General features: G+C 33.9%; 3 protein-coding genes across 9 annotated transcripts; 2 read left to right on the forward strand and 1 right to left on the reverse strand.

Annotated features, from left to right (window-relative positions):
* Positions 1 to 312: 312 nt before the first annotated feature.
* LOC140826804 (uncharacterized) lies at positions 313 to 3,524 on the reverse strand. 2 transcript variants are annotated; one of them, XM_073189307.1, is made up of 2 exons: positions 3,347 to 3,524; positions 313 to 2,746 (listed from the first exon to the last, which is right to left on the reverse strand). In XM_073189307.1, the coding sequence occupies exon 2, from the start codon at positions 2,721 to 2,723 to the stop codon at positions 498 to 500; it is 2,226 nt and encodes a 741-aa protein (XP_073045408.1). In that variant the 5' UTR covers positions 2,724 to 2,746; positions 3,347 to 3,524; the 3' UTR covers positions 313 to 497. The 2 variants fall into 2 exon arrangements, with proteins under 2 accessions (XP_073045408.1, XP_073045407.1); XM_073189306.1 differs by having other exon boundaries at positions 313 to 2,750.
* Positions 3,525 to 7,295: 3,771 nt separating this feature from the next.
* On the forward strand, positions 7,296 to 11,433 carry LOC140826805 (myosin-binding protein 1-like). Of its 3 annotated transcripts, XR_012116869.1 has the most exons (5): positions 7,296 to 7,393; positions 7,474 to 7,525; positions 8,703 to 9,761; positions 10,021 to 11,252; positions 11,284 to 11,433. XR_012116869.1 is itself a non-coding variant. In XM_073189308.1 (4 exons), exons 1-4 carry the CDS (start codon positions 7,307 to 7,309, stop codon positions 11,157 to 11,159), a joined length of 2,337 nt encoding a protein of 778 aa, XP_073045409.1. In that variant the 5' UTR covers positions 7,296 to 7,306; the 3' UTR covers positions 11,160 to 11,433. The 3 variants fall into 3 exon arrangements, 2 of the variants coding, with proteins under 2 accessions (XP_073045409.1, XP_073045410.1); XM_073189308.1 differs by having other exon boundaries at positions 10,021 to 11,433; XM_073189309.1 differs by having other exon boundaries at positions 7,296 to 7,387; positions 10,021 to 11,433.
* A 2,678-nt stretch (positions 11,434 to 14,111) lies between these two features.
* LOC140826807 (protein WVD2-like 1) lies at positions 14,112 to 17,921 on the forward strand. 4 transcript variants are annotated; one of them, XM_073189311.1, is made up of 7 exons: positions 14,112 to 14,316; positions 15,327 to 15,705; positions 16,246 to 16,325; positions 16,426 to 16,516; positions 16,630 to 16,701; positions 16,837 to 16,947; positions 17,371 to 17,921. In XM_073189311.1, exons 2-7 carry the CDS (start codon positions 15,334 to 15,336, stop codon positions 17,656 to 17,658), a joined length of 1,014 nt encoding a protein of 337 aa, XP_073045412.1. In that variant the 5' UTR covers positions 14,112 to 14,316; positions 15,327 to 15,333; the 3' UTR covers positions 17,659 to 17,921. The 4 variants fall into 4 exon arrangements, with proteins under 4 accessions (XP_073045412.1, XP_073045411.1, XP_073045414.1 ...); XM_073189310.1 differs by having other exon boundaries at positions 15,330 to 15,705; XM_073189313.1 differs by having other exon boundaries at positions 14,136 to 14,260.
* Positions 17,922 to 22,867: the final 4,946 nt, after the last annotated feature.

Raw genomic sequence — 22,867 nt, forward strand, 5'->3', positions numbered from 1 at the left:
CGGCAACTTTCATTTTAATTTTTTATATAATAAAAGTGTTTGAATCTTTATGACGTTCTCGAAGAAACTCTATGTAACAGAAAAATTACAAAGAAACTTGTACAATTTCTCTTCTGCCTGTTACGGGTTCAAACTTTTCATCATCGATTATCCCACCACCGCATGAACTCTACCAAGATTTACCCTTTGTATCAAATTTGATGGAATCATGATTTTTTCAAACACCACTTGGATCCGTGAGCTAAAAAACATAAGATTGAAAAAACAAAAAGATCACTCGATCCCATTCTAGCGTTCCATCGAATTTGAAAGTAGAATACTGAACACAACACAAATGAAGCTTAATTATTCGACAGGATGAACAAGAATTACGCCACTCATCTGAAACTGGACTAATAATAAATAATTAACAACAAGGAGTAAGAAAAATCCTGCACAGATAAGCGCTTTGGCCTAATTTTATTGTATAAAATCGAATATATATCCAAGAGAAGCACTCATATTGGAGCAGCACAGGTCGTCCTGAAGTGTCCGGTTTGATTGCAGCGACTACAATGTACGACCCTCTTCACACGGCCACGATCTTCCGCTCTGACTCGTTTCTTCCTTGGACGGCCAGGTGGACGCAAGGATTTAGGTGGATTGATAATAATGTCCATTGGGTTATTATACACAACAATATCAGTAGCTTTGTTGGAATTAGAATCTCCTTCGGAAAACTCCTTCCAAAGCGTTTTATCAGGGATGGGATGTATAGTTTGGGAGTATGTTTTCCGATAAGTGGCAACCGTGAAACTACTCTCAGTAAATCGATGGACGTTCTGTCTGCATGAAAGTAAGGCTGCAACGGCATGCGCACATGGTAAACCATAGAGTTGCCATCCCCGGCAAAGACAGCAACGGCTCCGAATATCAACAATATTTGTTCCCTCGTGAGATATTACCTCGAACTCTGCTTCATTTGCTCGCAGAACCTGATAAGTTCGAGCACGTTCAAGGGCCTCTGCAACTCGTCTCTCAGCTGTAGGAACAAGAATGGAAGTCCACTGCATGCTAGCCTCTCGACGTTCATTGAACCAAGTCATGAGCTGCCTTCGAATACATTCCATCATCTGAATTATCGGAAGACCCGAGGCTTCTAAAATCCAAGTGTTCAGCGATTCCACTATATTAGCAGTCAGATGTCCAAATCTCGTTCCCTCAAAATAAGCGGTAGCCCAAAGACGAGGGGGAATTCGCCTTATCCAGTAGGCAGCATCTTGAGATATCTCTTCAATCTCTAGTATTTTGGTGTCAAATTCATTAACAGTTAAAACATGAGCGGCTTCCCATAAAAGGTTAACGAGCATAGTATTGTTAAATTCTTTGCGGAAGCTTTCACTTAAATGGCGCATGCAAAAGCCATGGAAAGCAGTGGGAAAATTTGCTTCCACTCCATCTACGATGCCCTTCTGCCTATCTGATAATATCGTAAGCCTTGGCATGTTTTCCGTATTAACCTCGAGCAAGCTATGAAGTTCAGATAGAAACCACATCCAGTTATCATCATTTTCCTCATCAACAACACCAAAGGCCAGAGGAAAAAGGCCGCCGTCCCCGTCAAAACCAGTAGCAAGAAGCAAAGTACCAAGGTATTTGCTCTTCAAGAATGTTCTGTCCAGCCCAAGAAGAGGACGACAAGCATTCAGGAAACCATAGATGGATGCTTGGAATGAGATAAAGAGGCGCTGAAAGCAATTGTCAGCCGGATTTGTATAAACAGATGCAATACTTCCTGGGTTCGTCCGTTTCACTTGCTCACAATACTGCGGAAGGAGACGATAGCCTTCTTCAAAGGATCCACGCATGGCAGTCATAATCCTCTCCTTTCCACGCCAAGCTTGCTTGTACGATAAAGTAATACCATGAACTCTGTGAATCTCTTCCAAGATCTCTTTCGGCTTGCAATTGGGATTTTCTCGAAGGCGTTGCTCCACAGAATTGGCAACCCACTGGACTGAAGCTTGCTGATGCCCCAGATGGCTGATTCCTCCACACGTATGGCTATCATTAATGGTCCTAATTGTGAAAGTCGGTACACCAGGGAGTTTCGCAGCATGAATGCGCCAAGGGCAGCCCTCACTGGCACATTTAGCAGTAAATCGAGTTTTATCCGATTTAATGGTCTGCACTTCAAAGTGCAGAGCTATAGCTGTGTCCCTCAATGCCCTGCGACAGGCTTTAACGTCGGGGAATTCTTGCCCCACCACAAGTTCATGGTTAGGACTTAGAGCGAGAGTTCGTTGCTGAAGGACAGAAGAGGGAGTAACTACTAAAGCATTCTGGTGAACAGTCATTTCATGCAACGATCCAATACTAATGTCCTCATGCTGGAGTACCGCTAAATCCATATTATCGTCAAGTTCTTGGTTATCAGATACAGCCAACTCAGTGTGCTCGGGGATAACAAGTTCGATGTTCTCTCCATGTAAATGCACCTCTTGAACTTCGTCTTCAGGTTTCTCTTCCATTGCTAGCCCGTCCACCTGCTCATATTCGTGCTCATCAACACCCTGGGACAAGTGGCTCTGCCCCAAACCAGCCTCATGCTCAGGAGTCTGTCCCATCTCCAAGCCACGCATTCGTGCAATATCCGTGTCATGATTAGGGCCTAGCACAACCTGCGGGTTCTGACCGAGGTTTCCATTATGATTCTGTCCAAGCAGCAATTCCCGGTTCGTCATTTTCTATCTTCCAGGGATGATACCTTCCTTCACAATGCCACATAATTGACATCTCAGAGTTAATTTAGCCAGAACTTAATGAAAAGAAAAATCTTTAGAACGAAAAGACGCTTTTGTCTGCTAATCGACATGAAAATATCCACTCATTCTCAAAAATACACGAAATCACCAGATTCTTAAAAAAATTTACTTACCGGATTGGCTAAACAGTACAGAATCATATTTGTTCCACAAACATAAAATAACAGTGCCAAAGAAGCAGCAGCGGAACAAGCTTATATATCATTCTAATACAGTAAAACGTCAATTAGCAAAGAAAAGCATATGCCCCCCAGGATTTCACCCAGAAACACGTATAGACAAGTGAGAAAAGGATCAAAACCCACATAAAAGAACAAATCGAAACAGTATCCGAATAAAAAATACCAAAAAAAAACAAAATTTTCGCAAGTTTTCAACCTTGAACCCATAATAAACAAAACCCAGATTCAAAAACACTAGAAACTAAAATAATCTAGGAAAAAAAACACTACCGACCAACCCCCAGTAATCTAACTCGAAACCCAGTAAGAATCAAGAAAGATTATGCTTAAAAAAGATTGATTAAATAATTAGAGGGATACCTGACAAGTAACAAGAATTTGAAAGTGGCGGGTAAAAAAGGTATGTGAAAGAAGGAGAAAATTGGGAAAAAAGAGAGAACAAGGGCAGAAGGGGGCGGGGCGTAGGAAGGAGGGTTGAGATGGGAATTCCAGGCACTGCCGAAGCTGTGAGGGATGGGTATTTAGGTCAAAACTTGTAGGGGATACGTCATTCTTCTTTTTCCCTTTTTTTTGTACTTACCATAATACCCCTTTTCTATTTTCCTTTTTTCTTTTCTATTTTCTCTATCCTTTTCTTTTATTTTCTCTCTATTTTTGTGAAGAGTGCCAAATTGTAGTTCCGACATTTCATAATAATAATAATAATGATATTTCAATTTTGTATGTATCATTTGATATTATGTAGGACTATATATTAATTTCATTTCGTTTTTATCTGGTGGTTGGATATGACAACGAATATACAATTTAAAGTAACGACAAAAGTGTCGAAATAACTGAAATTTAAATCTCTGAATCAAAATATCACACGTGACAAATCAGAAAAAATCAATATTTCAAATTACTAATCGAAACATTCCACGTCAAAAAAATTTTTTTTATACCAAAATTACGATAGATTTGGAAATAAATATACATTATCTTACCATTTTCTCATATATTTTGCTGCATTGCTCTTTTTTCAATCGGGACATTAAAATTAGACGACTACATTCTTTTTCAATTTTCCGATAAGTTGGACTTGTTGCTTTTAGGCTTTAGCCATGAGTGTAATGTTCATCTTGGAAATCAAATTTTTATATAAAATTGTGATAATTTTGAAAAATAAATAGATATTATTTTACTGTTTTCCGATGCGTCATTAATATTCTTTTACCAATTTTTTTTCCTTCCATTTATTGGATTTTGCTACTTCGATTAATTTGTATTCTGCCCATAAATTATTGGAGTTTGCACGTCATTAGGAAAATGAGGGATGCACGAGTTGGGAATTTAACAATTTTCAGCTAAATATATTCTAAAAATATTTCAGATAAGTTGTAAAATTTTTGCTCCAGTTCTCATCTCGTTAGGGGCGTATCCAATCTATGATATTCAATGATTTTTATTGATTTTTGTAGAGTTTAAAAATTTAAACATATTCAATTTGTATTTTATATAACCTAAAAAAATTTGTGATATTAAAAAAAAAATATTATCGAGTTTTTAAAAATAATATAGCATCCAACCTTTGTTTTATAAATTATACTCGTATCTCATCCTTGCAATGTTGGAATATTAAAATTAATAAGTATGAGTGTTTAAACAATTATTTAAAATTACTGATAAAATGAATATATATATATATATATATATATATATATATATATATATATATATATATATTTATTATTAGTATTTATAAAATGAATATATTTAAATGTTATATAAACTTGTTATACCATTTGAGATCATATTCAAATAAGGATACAATCATATCATCGAATTAAATTATTTATCATTACATACAATATATTAATTGAATAAAACTGTTACTAATAAAAAATATTATATTATTTTTCTATTAAAATTTTATAAAATAAATAGTTTTAAAAAAATAAATAATTTTTTTATAATTAAATAATCATGACAATAATAATAATAATAACAATGTATGAAGAGTCAATATACAAAAAAATCACGATGACATTCCTCACTAAAAATTTAAAAATGTAATATTACACAAAAAAAGTTATATTTTATACACTATTTTAGAGAATATGAATAAATATATAAAAATAACACAAAACTCAAAATTGTAACCAAAATTAAACGAGATGATACAATAAAAACAATTATTTAATGGAGTGTTATTCATACTCCATTTTTAAAAAGGCAAAAACTTGTGTGAGACGGATCTCTTATTTGGGTCACCCATTAAAAATATTACTTTTTATGCTAAGAGTATTACTTTTTATTGTGAATATGGGTAGGATTGACCCGTCTCACAGATTATGATCCATGAGATGGTCTCACATGAGACTCACTCTTTTAAAAAATACACTTCATATTTTTTTATTATTCTAAAATGCATAATATATTATAATGATTTTTAAAATTTTTTAAAAAATATACAATATCTTTTATACAATTTTCTTTTATTAAATATAAAAAATATTAAAACTAATACAAAAAAAAACTCTCATGAGACTCTCTCGTAAATCAATTTGTGAGACATATATTTTACCCTATCTGACTTGTGGGAAATATAATTTTATGTGAAATTATTATTTTCATTCAATATATGAATTAAGTCGACTCGTAATATGAATGTAAACACGTAAGACCGTCTCACAAGAGACTTATTCACATTAATTTAAGTATTTTTTTTCTACCTTGAGTACTTTTTTGTAAATATGTCAACAGACATTTTATTTAAACTATTGATATCTCACATTTTTTAAGTATTGTAACACATTATTATTAGTATTTTTTTGTTTAAAAATATATTATAATGAATTTTAAGATAATGTTTTTTTCAAATATATTTTTTATTTTTATTTATAATATTTATTTATTTAATTTAATGAATCATAATTTTTTTTAAACATTTGAATAATTCGTAGTTATTATGTATGTCATTATAGATTTAATTTTTTCAAATAAATTTATCTTTAGTGAAATAATAAATATTTGAACTCTTACAAATTATTACTTTAAGTAAATATATAAATTTTTTTTTATACTATTTCAAAATCAATATCATTTATATTTTTTAGCATGAATTTTTTTTGTCGAAATCTGTTATATATAAAAATTCTACTTCTATATATATATTAAAGAGAAAATATGAGCAAAATTAAATGAAGGCCCACCCTTAAATATACCCATTAGTATCAATCAAATCCTCTATCTTAATTCATTTTTAATTTTTTACATCAAATAATTTGCTAATCATACTTTATAAAATCATAAAATAATAGCTCTTTTTTAAAATTGACAGCTTGACAAAATAATAAACTATTATCGAACCTCGCGCTTTAACTAATTTTTTTTTTTTATATAGAAGTTTTGTCTGATTCAAAGCCATTATCGTAAGATGAAAAACAATAATAAAATCGAGAGTGAGTCTCATATGATACCGTCTTACGGATCATAATATGTGATATGTGTCAACCATACCCATATTCACAATAAAAAGTAATACTCTTAGCATAAAAAATAATACTTTTTAATCGATAACCCAAATAAGGGATCTGTCTCACAAATACGACCCGTGAGACCATCTCACACAAGTTTTTGTGTAAAATCTAATGAATATTCAATATAAATTATGAAAAAGTAATTGCTTTTGATGGGAAGTGGGGGAAGGGTGGCTGCCTTTCGGTAATATAGTATAGTATAGTATAGTGACAACTCCGAGTAGGTCATTCATCACCAAATGAACACAAATTTACATTTTCTTGTCTAAAATCATTTCTTACTCACTCCTTTTATTATTCTTATTCCATCTCATGTGAATAGATAATTTAGACTAGCGATTGTTGTACGCGATACCCATGTACTCACAAACGTTGAGAAAAAATGGGGGATTTCTTCATGTTAAGATTGGAACTTGGACGTAACTCAACCCCAAAAGCTAGCTCAAAAGGAGAGGATTGTCCAAGATCATATATACAACTCTCAGTAATTTTATATAACCGATTTGGGACAACTAACACACTCCTCACGCACACATAACGATGGAACCTGAGCTCTGATATCGAAGAGGATTGTCCAAGAATTACTAATAAATAAAAAACGTATGTGAGAGTAAAATTGGGGGAAAAAAAAGGTAACAAAACCTTGTTTCGAGTTGTCCAAGTATTATAAATTAATAAAAATAGTCAAACTTAGAATAAATAGCATCAGAAATATAAAATTCATGGGATGTAATATGTCGAATACGTTTTGAGATTCACCTATGTGTATATAGTATATATATGTCATAATCATCGGTAAATGTCTGTTTTCTGTTTCAACTTGCCTTTAGTTTTCAATATGAAAATCATATTTCAACCAATCCCACTGCACACCTCACATGTACATGTAACTATTTGCAAATCTTTATCGGTTCTTGACTTTTTCCGTTTCTTGGTTTGAACCCAGTCCATTTTGTTTCTGTACAGATCAGCTTGGTTACCCAAGTCCTCCTTGTGGAAACTGTCTTCAGATTATCGGGTTTGATTCCGCCTGTCTTCTTGTCATTTCTTCTGGCTTTTAGTTGTTTATATAGATTTCTAAGCTGATTTCTTGGATTGGTAATAGCAACGAAACGTAGTGATTTAATTCTTAAATGGGTTATGTTTAGGCTTCTGTTTACACTTGATTCTATGCTATTTGGGGCAGACTTTTAGATAGGTTATGGATTATGGAATTTTTTCTGTTTTTAGACAATATGATAATGAAATTTGATGTGTTTTATGATCTGAAAAAGAGCTTTGAAATCTTAAAACTCGAGTATGTATGCCCGTGTTTTTGTTTGTATAAAGGACTTAAATTTTTACTTTTTATTGATCAAGTCTCTTTGGCAATTTATCTGATTTACTATTTCCAGTGGTCTCTGTTTTTGAGTTTGGTTCAAGATACATGGGGGAAATGTTTTTCCCCATTCATACTCCATTCAAAGAAATATTTATATGTAGGACCCATGCATCTCACTATATTTAGCGTTTATCTGGTGTATTATGAAACTCTACTAGGATTGTTTATCTGGAGTATCAGATTGAGTAAACTGATTATTTCTTAGCATGATGATATTTGTTTATGCGTAGTTGAATACCTTCCGCTTACGCCAGATGAACAATTGTGAAGTGCATTGCCATGATCACATGACAATTTCATGAAAAATAATGGAATGATCAAAAGTTTGGAGAATTCTTAGGCTTAAAAGTTTAGTGCCTTGAGTTTGGTCTGTCTTCTTAAGCTTTTGAGCTTGACGTACGTTTAACACGATCCATCCTCACGCTTTGTAAATTAATCTTCGAATGGGACTTCCTTGTGGACTTAAGTCTTCTCATTGCTCGCTGAGAGCCGAAACACCAGCCATTGACCCGTGTCCATGATGTGGAAATATTTTGGCACCAAGTTTGGCCAGTTGAATGAGGTTTATCGCGAGTGGGCCGTTGTAGTCATTGGCTTCTGAAGTGATGGGAAATTTTACATGTATCACATTGGTTTTGCAAATAACTGATGAGTGTACTTGATTGAGCTTAAGTTTAATCAGTTATGATTGTTTTACTTTCTCAGATGATGCATAAAGATTGCTTTTAAAGTTGATTTATATATTTCTATAAGCGTATGCTGCCTTAAAACCTTAGTTTTTGTCTCACATCATTATGTTTTCCAATCTTTCCAGTTGTGGGATTTGAGGCTGTTAATCATCAGCGGCATTTTGAGCAAATTGAATCCTTTTTTTTTATTGGAGATATGGTCAAAATGGAGACGAGGCAGACTCCAAAGGTTGAAAATGAGCAGAAAGCTTCCCTCAGTATCGCCTCATCCTTAGTTTCAGCAGTGCATGAATGGCTGCTGATTTTTATGCTTTTTATTGATGCCATTTTCTCCTACTTGGTCACGACTTTCGCTCGCTACTTCCGACTCCAAATCCCGTGTTTGCTATGCTCAAGACTCGATCATATACTGGGAAAGGAGAGGGCTGGCTTTGTTTGGGACTTGTTGTGCAACAAGCACAAGTTAAAGGTCTCTTCTTTAGTTTTTTGTAAACTTCATAATAACCTCGTAGATGTTCACGGCACGTGTGAAAATTGCTTCTTTTCATCTGCTGAAACCAAGAATGAGCCAAATGCTGAAACATATAGATTGCTGATTGGGAAATTCGGGAATGATCCTCAACATTGGCTCGATGATGAATATAAACTTGGTTCTTGTAATACAAGGATGTGTTGTTGTTGTAATGAACTACGGGCCTCCAGAAATCTTGTGCCAAAGTTTTTCGGTACCAAATCAACTGATTCTGAGAAATCTGAACGATCAAAGCTATACTTATTGAGGAACGAGGATGCTGATCTTTTGTCACATGTAGAATATGCAAAAGTCAAGGTTACATCTGACACTGAATCAGAAACTCAAATATCAGACGATGAAAGTCGTGGTAATCATATTCGTGAAATTGATATGCCAGAACAGGATTCGGCAGCTGTTGATGGCCTACCAGAACCACAGATTACTACAGTTACTGTCTGTCCAGCTTTGGAGGAGAAATCAGTGGAGCCAGATGGGGATTTCAGTTCGGGTTGTAATGTCAAATCCAAGGTGCCTCTTGGGCATGGATCAGAGGAAGTTAATTGGCATGACAAAAATGATGTTAACACACCTTCCGATCTAATTTCTTTTACTGAGGCAACTCCCTGGCCCACTGTTATTGGGGCTCATTTTGAAGAACCCAAAGAAACTAGTAAGTCTTACTGCATATTTTTTTTTTCATTATGTATCATACTTTTAGTGAATCCCTATACCATTTCACCCTAGTTGCTATAAGATGGTGTAATTTGGGTAACAATAACCTCTGTTGCTCTGTGTTGGGCAGCTTTCGAAACATCATGCTTGAGATTTGGAAAATCTGATTTATACTATAGTGGGACACATTTCATCCTCTAGGTAGTCAAAAGATCTGTACGATGATCTCTGACCTAATCTATGTTTTATTCCTTCAGATTATTCAAGAACCTCTGTCTTGGAGCAAGACACTATGGTTGAACATGGAGAAACTTCTAAGATGGGAAACAACTCAATGGACAGAGCAGATTTAATGAAAGAAAAATCAGTAGAACGTGGAGAAATTTCAGTGATTAGAGGTGATCCCATTACAGCAAATGAAACTCAGATAGATCCAAAACCTAGTACAACCGATTCAAGTTTGCAAATTGCGGATTCTTTAGAACTTGTTGATGCTTATAGATTAGCCATTGGGGCTAGGGGGAGGCAGCTGTCTGGGAAACTCTTGGAACAACAAATGTCTATGAAAGAATTTAAGAGAGCCAGTGAAGATTTGAAGCTCTTGTTTTCACAAATATCTCCAGCCCGAGGGATTGAATTATTCTTAAATGAGAGCCCTAGGATGGTGAACATAAATAATGAAGATTATATATCTATGGATGATTCTAGTCCGTCCTTAGGGGTGCAACTATTTCAAAGAAGGATCTCGCTTGAGAGAAATGAATCGAGCATATCGCTAGATGGGAGCACAGTGAGTGAAATCGAAGGTGAAAGTTTGGTAGATCGGTTGAAACGTCAGGTTGCACATGACAAGAAAATAATGGGTTCTTTGTATAAAGAGTTGGAGGAAGAGAGAAACGCCTCCTCGATTGCTGCCAATCAAACCATGGCCATGATTACAAGGTTGCAAGAAGAGAAGTCATCAATCCATATGGAGGCTTCTCAGTATTTAAGACTGATGGAAGAACAAGCTGAGTATGATGGTGAGGCGTTCCAACAAGTAAACGATCTTCTCGTGGAGAAGGAGAAACGTATTCAATGTCTTGAGGAGGAGCTTGAACAGTTCAAAAATGGCTCATCAAATAACTTTTTCAAGCAAAGTTCTGTACCAGATGTCCCGGATCAAGAAACTGAAAAACATTCTATTCTAAAATCTTTGGAGAAACTCGAGGAAAAACTATTTGTCTTGTCAAAAGATGAAGTTCAGCTCAATGACACGAGGTGTACTCAAGAACCGGTCGGAATAGGAAAGAACAATCTCTTAGAAAACACGTTCATGAATAGAGATTCTGAGTTGGGTTCTATTCGGTATGAGCTTTCGGTTATCAGGAAAAGATTGGAAGAGCTTGATGTATAGACATTGTGGTATTGAGTGTTGTATCAACTCAGAGGACAAGGGCTCAGAATATAACAAGAAACGAAGACTTCAGACATGGGAAACTCTAATTTTGTTGATACTTTTATAGAGCATATATATCTAGTTTACATGTGCATTGATTTTACACTTCTGATTCTGAAGCATTATCGTTTCAGTGTAGAATTCAAACGATTGGTCTTGTGCCAGTTCTTGGTGTGATTTGGAATCCAGTTTTATTCCAAAAAATAAAATAAAAAATATTTGTTGATGATGGAAGAAACACAAGTCCAATATCCAACCATTGGAGAATTCTTTAAATATTCCGTTCACCTATAAGCATGAATTACCATAAATTTGAGGTAAATGCATAGTTGAAAATATGTGGTCCATTTAAGTGTGAATCATAGTGTTGAATATAGAGCTAGAGACGTAAGAAAAATAATAATGATATGACCGGCTATTTGTTAGTCAAAATTCTGATCACAAAAATACAAAAACATAGAACGAAAACAATCTCGTAAAGACAAAACACTAAACAAAAATGAACATATTATCAAAAATATGAATTCATGTATAAAAAAATAACAAGAAAACAGTAAAGCAAACCGAGGCCTATACGAAGCACAATTGTATAGATGAAATAACACATAATGATGTTGATGGTGTGATGTATGATTTCTTTATGCTTATTCTGTTCTTGTTAAATCGATCAATCGTCATTAGCCTTTTGTCGGTGGATTTGTGTTGTCACCGTTATTTCAAATGATTTAGTATATGCATGATGCATTTTTCTTAATTTCCTGTCTTAAATTTCTTGGAAAATTATTATTTTTATTTATATGTGCGACAGTGTGAGGAATATTTTTTTTTTATGGTAACACTTGTAATTTTATTTAGAGTGTAATAAATCATCCATTACAAGCTTCACCAACCAAAGCGGAAAAACCCCATTTTATACCGACAAAAACTTGTGTGAGACGGTCTCACGGGTCGTATTTGTGAGATGAATCTCTTATTTAGGTCACCCGTGAAAAAGTATTACTTTTTATGCTAAGAATATTACTTTTTATTGTGAATATGGGTAGGATTGACCCGTCTCACGAATTATGATCCATGAGACGGTGTCACATGAGACTCACTCTTTTTTACCCATAATTGGTATGACAATGTCTATTCCAATGATAATTCTTATGTTCATGGGATTAATCTTTCATCCATTTTGGACCAGACTCCTTATTTACTACCCATCTTCTATATTTATAAAATGTTTTTCTTATTTAACTCAACTAATATAAATTAAGATATAAAAAATTAAAATATCAAAATAATAATCATGAAAATAATAATATTATAACTGTCATTTATATATAAAAAAATATTGATGATAAATAATTGTTAAATTAAAATAAGTATAATAATTAATTAAAGAATAATTATTTAATAAAAAAATATTACTTATAAAAATAAAATTAATATCAATAATTATATTAGTTTGACGATAACGATAATTTCATAATAGTTAATAGAGTATCAATATTTATAATTTTATTATTTCTAATAATAGTAATAATAATTTTTTGAATATGTAAAATTTAATTTTAAAAATTATTTGATAATTAAAAATATTTCATTTTTGTTAAATATTTTTTGATACCAATCATTTGAAAAATACTGAATAATAATAATAAAGTGTTAGAAAAATACAAGGAAAACAAGAGAATTTAGAGGTTAAGTGTAATGTATAGTAACATGTTATGGTAAAAGAGTTTAAAAATATAGGATAAAAAGTATTTATTGATAATATAATATATACTTTATTTAATTGTATATAAACTCAGATATTAAGATAATTATTTATTATAATTTATATAATGACCTAAGTAATATTTTTTAACTTGCACACCCTAAAAATAGATATCTATTCTATCTATACTATTATATTAAGTGTGAGGGTCTTAGAATAACTACCTTTGAGGACACCAAAATATTTAATTCCATAATTACCCTTCTTACTCTACTAAAAACCACTGTTTTCCAAACCTGACCGGACCGGCCGGTCGGACCGGTTCAACCGCGAACCGGCCTCCAGACCGGTCCGGAGATAAGGAAAAAACCGGAAAACCGGTTTAACCGGAAAAAACCGGTTAAAACCCGGTTAAACCGGAAACCGGTTAAAACCCGGAAAAACCGGAAAAATTGTGTTTATTTGGATATTTGTTGTAATTTTCATCTTAAAAATTAAGTAAAAACTATAAAAACTTAAATAATCAATATTTTACTATTGTATTTATTATATAAAATAAATAAAATATTAATTTTATTGATCCGGTTCGACCGTTCGGTGGAACCGGTTGAACCATTTTTTAAGGCTTGACCGGTTCGATTAACGGTCCGGTTATAAAAACACTGCTAAAAACCTTTTCAAGTCACTCAATATTTTAAATATAAAAAAATCAAAACAAAACTTCCCTTTTAAATCGAACAACTTTTTTAAATCAAAAATAATTTCATGTTAATTATTTGGTATTATTTAATCAAATTAAAAATAATAATAAAACATGCATTGCATGTGCATCTTTTACTAGTATAATTTAAAAATGCACACAAACATAAAGAAATCTTTTCTATTCAATCCTTTTGAAATTAAATAATATATTTAACCATAGAGAATGGTAACAAAAACAAGAGTAAGTATGAGACGATCTCACGAATATTTATCTGTGAGATGGGTCAACCCTACTGATATTCATAATAAAAAATAATATTCTTAGCATAAAAAGTAATATTTTTTCATGGATGACCCAAATAAGAGATCGGTCTCACAAAATACGATCTGTGAGATCGTCTCACAAAATACAACCCATGACACTGACTCACACAAATTTTTGTCAAAAAATAATTATGACAGATAAAAAACAAAAACAAAATAAATGAAAGACACTAAAAATGAGAAACAGTCCAACGTTTTCGAGATTAGAGACTAACCAAAGGACTGGAAAATAAGCAAAAAAAAGGAAGGGTAAAAAAACAAAAGCCAAGAAATGAAAATTCCTCTGGTTGGCGAGGGAAAAAACGAGCTGGGCTCGCATTATTTGTAGGTGGTGTGCTGTTTTTGGGGGGGATTTGTGACGTTGTTCGGAAAGATTAAATTTTTTTGGTAAGTTAATTGGTTGTACTTTTGATTTCTCAATCGTTTAATGCGTTTGCTTTTGCTGTTTGTTTGTTTCGATCTTTGTGTTTCTCTTGAGTTTTCTTGATTATCTTGTTACGAGGAAATTGTTTGATAATCTTGTTAATTTATGGATTTTTCTTTGTTTGTTTGTATCCTTTTTTTTCCCTGTGGTAATGGGGTCGACAGATGAGGGAATTTTTTGGTGTTTGCCATTTTCTGTACGAATATCTTTACTATGGATTTTTCATTGTTTATTTCATTGATAGGATTTGATAATCTTGAACGGACATCAATAATCTTTGGCTTAGGAGACAAATTTGCTACTCTTCTCATTCAATTGGTCAGGCCTTTACTATTATTTTATTTTTGAGTTTCAAATGAAATTTTAGCTTTTAAATTACATTTATGTACTCATAAAGTAGGACGTGTTCCGTTTCTTTTACCGAAAAGTCTTCTGCTAATGTCATGGGAAGAAGCCCAACTTTTGTTCTTTTTAGAAAAATAAAGATGGTTGGTTATTTTTACTGATGGTCCTAAATGTATTTATTGGAAAACCTGTTCTTTCCTTTTTAGCGATTTCATTTCCTTTAGGTTCTTGTTATTCCCTTTTGAAATATCTGCAGAGAAGATTTTTTTTCAATGAATTCTAAGTTAAGACTCTGTAAGCTTTGATCATCGACGCAACTATAGTTTATCTAGCTTTGTGATTTTTTCTGTGTTGTTTCATATTTAATATATATATTGCAACGTTGGTACACACCTAAATAACCACAGGTAAATATTGTCTAGTCATGGATTACATTATATTTTTCAGTAAATGTGTTTAAGTCGCACAAATTCATAGAACACAACCTTCCAAGGTCTCGAGATTATTTTCCATGACCTTGAGTTTATTTTATGTCCTTGAAGTACCAAAAAACTTGTATCATAATTTGAAACATTATTACGTGTATCTGAAAATGGATATCACTTTGATGTTTTGTTTTATTATCTAGCAGGCAAATGGGGAGAGATGTTGCAGGATTACATGTGGGCAATAAGCCCAATGCTATCAATGTGAAACCTAATGGTACCGTTCATGTTTCACCCAAAGCCGTACCAGAAAGTGTTGAAACTAAGGATAGTGAGCCAAAGGGTCATGCTACAAAAGATGACCTTCCAGAGAAAGGTGTGAAGGCCGGGACTCAGAAATTGAGTGATAAAAAATCAAGCTCGCCAATAAAGCCTGTGTCAGGTTCAGTCATTAATGGGACAAATAATGCAAATTCTTTTGAGCCTACGACCCCTGGCGTGGAGGGTGAAACCAGTGATTTGGGTGCAAAATGTTCGCCGATGTCTGGTGATTTGCTGTCTTCCAGGACTGGAAATTCACAGGTAACTGCTTTATATGTACCTTGTACTTGTAATCTCTTCCCGGTTCTTCAGACGTTGAAGTGCTTATGAATTATATATGCTAGTCACCAGGTATATGTATTGAATGTCCACATATTCAATATTTGTGCAAAAGGTTTTATGTGATTGAATTAATTATTTGTAAAATGCAATTTAAATTTTGGGGTTTTGATCTCATATAAGTATGTTGGGCACTACATGTTTGTCATGTTAAAATGGTCATTATAATGGTTGCTTGTTGATATGGTATGCATTTACTTCATAAAACACTTGCTTTTTATCAAGACTATGAATTTTTGTGAGAAGCCTTTTCACTTTTGATGTTAGGCATATGTTTGTTGTTATTATCAGTGCTCAATTTAAATTACTTCATCAATTTGTTGCTTGGTATGCTCTACACTTTATGAGAGACAGATGTCTCATGTTGCGAGCTTTAGAACTTAACATAAGCCTAAGATAGATAAAGATATGGGTTGCTTGGGAATTTGCATTTGGTTCTGATGTTGAACATTTTTGTTCCAGCTCAACTCTCCGTTTACTCCAAGGCATCCTCTTGACAAAAAAAACCTCGATGACGATGATAATTGCTCCTTGGCATCCTCGTATCCTATATTTGATTTTTTCCTCGTTCTTCTCTTTGCTCTCGAATATCTCTCTCTTTTGCTGTATTCTTGCAAAGTAAAATATCCTTAATTTTTGTAGCACCGCAACATCCCGAACTAGTAAATTCCAAGTTACAGTGGCAGTGGGCCCATCATTCGTATGCGCGGACCGTTTAGAGAGGCGCAAGGAGGTATATCTGATTGAGTGCTGCAGGATTTATAATTTCGTTCGGTCATTTATTCTCATTTATGTTTTCTGACCATTTAGCAAAAGAAATCTTATATTTTTCTTCACTCTTTATAGTTTTACTCTAAGTTGGAGGAAAAGCATAAAGCTTTGGAACAAGAGAGAGTTGAATATGAAGCCAGAACCAGGGTATGGCTTTATGATTTAGTTCTGTTATCTTTGTTCTATATTATTATTTATTAGGCTTTTCTTTTTAGCCGCAACCTGCAGATCCCTTCTATCTTCAAACTTTATTCATCACTCTCTATCTTGATCTTTAAGTAGGATGAAGAACAAGAGGCTATAAAGCAGCTAAGGAAGAGCATGACATACAAGGCAAATCCAGTTCCTGGTTTTTATCGTGAAGGACCTCCCCCGAAAGTTGAGCTTAAAAAGGTGCTGAGAAATCGATTTTCTTATGTGGTTTGGATGAAATGGCATGCATATATGTGTGTGATATTTATGATTCGATTTTGATTTGTTTCCTTCTTATACTTAGGATTAGACCTTTTTCTTGTAATGATTATTTGATCTTCGTCAAAACGATGAATTTCTGTTAGAAATTCTTAATTATGATAGCATAGCTAATTTAAGATAGCAGCGTCGTTTACGCAGATTACATCATAATTTCTAAGCACTTCTACTAATACCCTTTGTTATTACATCTATCACAACCGCGTAACATCAGTCAAAACCTTATGGTATGAGGGCAAGGAAAAAAGCGAAGTCCTTGTCATATTTCCCATTTTCAATTAGTAAATAAAGTCCCAATTTCCTTATTGTTTTACCTACTCGTCACGAAATATTCTATTAATGCAGCTGCCTTTGACGCGTGCCAAGTCCCCAAATCTGACCCGTAGAAAGAGCAATGGTGATGAAGCCAAATCATCTCCAGCCGAAAAGGGACTTCGTGGACAAGCAACTCGTCACAGCGCAGGCGTTTACGGAGAAGGTAAAGGCTCTCCCTTTACCCCTAAAATCAAGGATCGGATCAGTGCACGTAAATCAAATGGAACCAGCAAATTCAAGGATCACCCTCGGCAACTGAAAGAGGTAGCTGAAAACCCTCCACTCAAAGAGCTTGGAAGCGCAGAAACGGCCTATTGAATCGTAATTTCCTTCAGTAGGCTTAGCTTTTTCTTTTCTTAATGATTCATAAAAAAAATTGTTGGTGGAGAAGGCAACTTTCCTGCCAATGGCCATAGTGACTTGTCAAAATTTGTGTCTAAATTGTGTTCTGTATATTTTAATGTAATTCATAATGTTTTCATGTATCAGAGTACAATGTATGTACCTACGATGCATCCATAGTCGACACGATGACACGAACTCGACATGAACAAGGTGTTGTGGTAATATGTATTTTTTTTTTTCAAAAACTTGTGTCCGTACCGCCATGATACTCGTGTTCTATGTATTTTTGGATGTATATTAATTCAACAATGAAGCATGTTGATATTCTATTGTATATATAAATTAAGTTTAGCCAAATATTTCTATTATGTTATATTTTTTGTCAAGAAATTGGATCCCTTTTTTAAGGGTATATGCGTGATAGTGCGTGCCGTTCCATTGAATTTGATGAAATTAGAGTTTAACATGATACAACTTTAAAATATTAATTATAGATAAGACACTTTCTTTCCCTGTTTTCGGGAACTCACTACTTTTTAATCCATATAGAAATAGTCAGGTTTCTTAAAGCTAGAATTATTGGCCTTCCACTACATTGCAACTACTGAATCAATGTGTATTTTTGTAAAGTTGTTTATTTGTAAGGCAAAGATTATGCAAATATGTTGTTTATAACATATGTATGTTACTTTCAAATTCAAATATGCCTCAATATTTTAATTCAAATCAATTATCTGATAATTTCTAATTTCTCAGTTTTTTCAAAGACTCGTCTTCTATTCATCAACACAAATCATTTCTGCTCAAATAAATCTTTATTAATCAGGTAGCAACTCTTTCATGTCTCAAGAAAAACAAAAATTAGTGGACAAAAGACAATGTTTTCTGATTGTGAATTGGAAAAACTAGCATTTCATCCCCACTTTGAAGTGTAAATCATAATCTATCACATAGATATTTTGGTCAATCTATTTATGTGTGAGGGACATGTGTGGAAAAATATTGTCATCATATAATTTAATTACTAAAAATGGTGAATTATTCGTGTTGGAATAAATAATTACAATTACAATACTCTAAGAAACTTTACCTAAAAAAGAAAAGAATATGAATGTTTGGTCAAATTTTTATTAATATTCTTTTTTATTAGTGATAAATCAAGTCTTCAATTATCATGATTTAATTAAAATTAAATAAAAAGAAAAATCCAAGATCCAATAGTTTCTAGCTACAATAACATTAGGACGGATGATCAAAAATATATTCTTTATAGCTTTCATATCAATGTAAGAAAATTAACAAGATATTAGATAATTTAACTTCATATTATAAGTCCAAATATTTCATATGTGCCCTTTATTGGTTAGTTAGGAACATTATAGTTAGATACACATTAGTCTGATTATTTGTTGTCATTTTTTCTCTATTTAAATTGTTCATTTTTTTATTTTTTGTTATTTTTCTTAATGTATGGTACGTGGATGGATAAACATTTTTTTAAAAAAATTTGTGTAAAATTTTTTAATTGGTGTAAAATGTAAATACACGTATTTTATGCTAGCTTTAATAAACGAGCGATTAATAAATTATTATGTTTCCAAAGACCGCACGAGCAGGGACAGATCCAAAAATAAGAGTTGGGGGGACTTGAACTCAATATGATAAGTTATATATTATTAAAAAAAATTTACATTAGATGAATTAACATCATTCAGGAAAAGAAAACAATAGAAACAATATTTTTCCTTTCTTTGCAGCAGATTGATGTTACATTTTGAAATAGTTCAAGTTATAATCCTAAACAAGAATAAAATAATTATTAAACAAATAAACAAGTAATAGTCAATCAACAACTCAACAACAAACAATCAAGAAACCACAAATCACGCACAGAGAAACTATAAAAAACAAAATAAAAAATGTATAGCCGATTCTTACCTGGATTGTTGCCTTGCCGATGAGCAATTCGATTTCTTCGGGAGTCCGCAATTCTATTCTGTCGCTAAAGGGCTTGGAACTTGGGAGAGAAATTTTGTAGAATTGAGGTGGGACGGATCAGAGGATATGGGATGAATTTGGTCTCATCCTTGCAAATGGACGGGACTTGATTGGACTAAGACATTGATGTACGACGGTTTTTGAAACAACCGTCGCTATTAGCAACGGTTTTTCAAAAAACTGTCGCTAATAGCGACGGTTTGAATTAAAACCGTCGCCGATCGACATCGCCGACGGTTGTACTAAAACCGTCGCTAATATTAGCGACGGTTACTGAAAAACCGTCGCTAAAAAAAAGTGGGCTGTAGAATAAATCCGTCTCTGATCACGGATTTACCTGGATTGTTGCCTTGCCGATGAACAATTCGATTTCTTCGGGAGTCCGCAATTCTATTCTATCGCTAAAGGGCTTGGAACGTGGGAGAGAAATTTTGTAGAATTGAGGTGGAGCGGATCAGAGGATATGGGATGAATTTGGTCTCATCCTTGCAAATGGACGGGACTTGATTGGACTAAGACATTGATGTACGACGGTTTTTGAAACAACCGTCGCTATTAGTAACGGTTTTTCAAAAAAAACGGTTTGAATTAAAACCGTCGCTAATATTAGCGACGGTTACTGATGAGCGTGAAAGAAATGCATCCAATGAGCATCGACAAGTACCCACTTGGCCAGCAAGAAAGAAATGCATCCAATGAGCATCGACAAGTAGCAGTTTGGATTTCTGAACCTTGGATCAGAACTAATGTTCTAACTCATGACCTTCCAAACCAACTTGGTGAGCCAGACATAAACGTGTCCGATGAGCATCGACACATAACAGTTTTGACCTTCCAAACACTTGGATCAGAGGTTTGGATCTCATTTGTCTGATGAGGTGTCAAAGCAAGCATGACTCGTGGTGCAGAAGCCGAATCAGAGCTTCAAAACTCAGCTTCTAAATAGGCCATTCAGATTCATTTCCTAGTATGCCTATCAAGATCTCTCTCGAATTCTGATCATATTCTAGTCATTCTATCCATTTACAAAGACCGTAAGAGTTGCGAAACTCTTATGAGGTATTCGGAAACTCAAGGATTGAAAGACAAAGTGATCGTCTCCAAAGGGCTGACAACATATGTAAGTATAATCCGAAAGCTTTCGAAATAGTTTGAGGATATAATATAAGCTTTATAACACATGTTTAAAAGATATGAGCGGACTAGCTAAAAAGAGCATGTAACTAGATATCTAGTAATATTGTCATGTTTGATGTCTAGGAACACTGAGTACACATTCAGTATCACTAGGACATTTTATAGGTAGGTAAATACTGACTGAGATATCGAGGTGAATATACATTCTTAAGTGTTGCATAATTATTTGTCGTATGATACAAGGTTATATTATTATATATGTGACAATACATATCATTTGATCATGTTATCAATTGAAACAAGTCTTGATTTAGTAAGGATCACTCAATTCTTTGTCTTGAACAATTGAATGCAAGGAGCCACCCACGGACTTGACGGATCAGCGCGCTATGATGACCCAAGACTTTGCATGTCCAAGATCTTGATTGGAGTGTGGGAGCCACCAACTGACTCGACGGAACAGTGCACTACACACTCAAGGTATCCCGTGATTGAGCTTGAGATTGCAGTGTTGATCCATAATCACAGTTCATGATTCATGCATTTGCATATATATATACATATTGTATGTATGGGGAGATTTAGTGACTCATACCCTTAATTTTATCTTAGGCAGTCTATTTTTACGGGCATGTCTCAAGTTAAATGAGTCAGATCGATAGGGATATAGATACGTGAGACCCAGAATTTCACCAGTGGATATTATGAGAAATCTTTAATGAGTGAGTCTCATGTGAGATCGTCTCACGGATCCTAATCTGTGAGACGGGTCAACCCTACTCATATTCACAATAAAAAGTAATACTCTTAGCATAAAAAATAATAATTTTTCATGGATGATCCAAATAAGATATCCGTCTCACAAATACGACCATGAAACCGTCTCCCACAAATTTTTGTTATCTTTAATTTAGATTTTAATCTTAATTTAGATTTTGATCTCGAGATTATACTCATAGCACGTATATGTATGAAGTAACGCGTTAATGTACCCAACAAAACCCCCCTCCCCCTTGCACGCACCCATTTCTTCTCTCTTCCTCCTCGATCTAACACTAGCTCGGTGTTTAGCTCCAAAACCATTCCTTCGATCATCTTTTTGGTCATCTTTACGATGAGGATTCGTGGCGCAAAGCAAAGCCCAGCTGCAGATTACTCCGCCATTTCTAGATCTACTTCTTCATGGTCTTCTTCTTCATCTTCCTCAGCATCATCAGTTACGGCCACCCATTCTTTAGCTTCGTCTCAGGATTCATCCAATTCTTCCCCATTTTCTCTAATCACTGCATCTTCCCGCTGTCCGGGCCTCGATCTGCTGGTTAAGGCCATTCACCAGATCACCGCCGGATCCGTTGTGGGTGTTCCTTACATTCAGCGACGCGTCACTATCAGAAGGAGGAGGAGGAGAATGAGTAGCTTGGACGGGTTTATTCATACTGGGATTGTGGGGGAAAAGGGCCTACATAATGAGAAGAAAACGTGGACTATCACTAAGAAAACGAACAAGAAGAAGATCGGGCGGAGGACTGTTTATCAAATGGGTATGCAATTTTCTTGATTTTTATCTACTTGTAATGTAATATGGGGAGGTGAAATTTTTGGATCCTTGTATTATGTGATCTAATAATTTAGATCAGTAATAGATGTTTGCTTCTTTTTTTTTTATGTTGTTTTGAATGGGTCGTTCGATTTCTTCTTGTATCGGATTTTATGTAAGATAAATGAAAAAAACATAAACTTGATATATTCTTTTTTCCTGGATTGTGTGTTTCTTCAACAACATAAACACTACAAAGCTAATTGAGTCATACCATTCTAAGTTATGATTCATGAAAACTGTATCATCTCTGTAAATCTGTGACCTTTTCTCTTTCTCCTCTTTTGGTTTTCTCGAGGATAATGGGATTTTTATTATCGGAAGAAATCGTGTGACTGTAGTAGGAATGTGAAAAAGATTTTGGTGCTGTTGAAATGGGTTTGGAAGTAATTTCTTGATTTTTAATTTCTTTGTCCAAAAGAACGGAAGGTGGATTTTTCTTCAAACTTA

This window comes from Primulina eburnea, chromosome 3, assembly GCF_022965805.1.
Source record: "Primulina eburnea isolate SZY01 chromosome 3, ASM2296580v1, whole genome shotgun sequence".
In the NCBI taxonomy this organism is placed as follows: domain Eukaryota; kingdom Viridiplantae; phylum Streptophyta; class Magnoliopsida; order Lamiales; family Gesneriaceae; genus Primulina; species Primulina eburnea.

Excerpts from the sequence above, each read along its gene's own strand:
- LOC140826804 (XM_073189307.1), bottom strand. The coding sequence starts at position 2,723 with ATGACGAACCGGGAATTGCTGCTTGGACAGAATCATAATGGAAACCTC.
- LOC140826805 (XM_073189308.1), top strand. The coding sequence starts at position 7,307 with ATGTCTGTTTTCTGTTTCAACTTGCCTTTAGTTTTCAATATGAAAATC. Across the intron at positions 7,394-7,473 it reads TGCACACCTCACATGTACAT|ATCAGCTTGGTTACCCAAGT; the intron begins GTAACTATTTGC and ends GTTTCTGTACAG. Across the intron at positions 9,762-10,020 it reads TGAAGAACCCAAAGAAACTA|ATTATTCAAGAACCTCTGTC; the intron begins GTAAGTCTTACT and ends TTATTCCTTCAG.
- LOC140826807 (XM_073189311.1), top strand. The coding sequence starts at position 15,334 with ATGGGGAGAGATGTTGCAGGATTACATGTGGGCAATAAGCCCAATGCT. Across the intron at positions 16,326-16,425 it reads AATTGCTCCTTGGCATCCTC|CACCGCAACATCCCGAACTA; the intron begins GTATCCTATATT and ends TAATTTTTGTAG. Across the intron at positions 16,948-17,370 it reads CGAAAGTTGAGCTTAAAAAG|CTGCCTTTGACGCGTGCCAA; the intron begins GTGCTGAGAAAT and ends CTATTAATGCAG.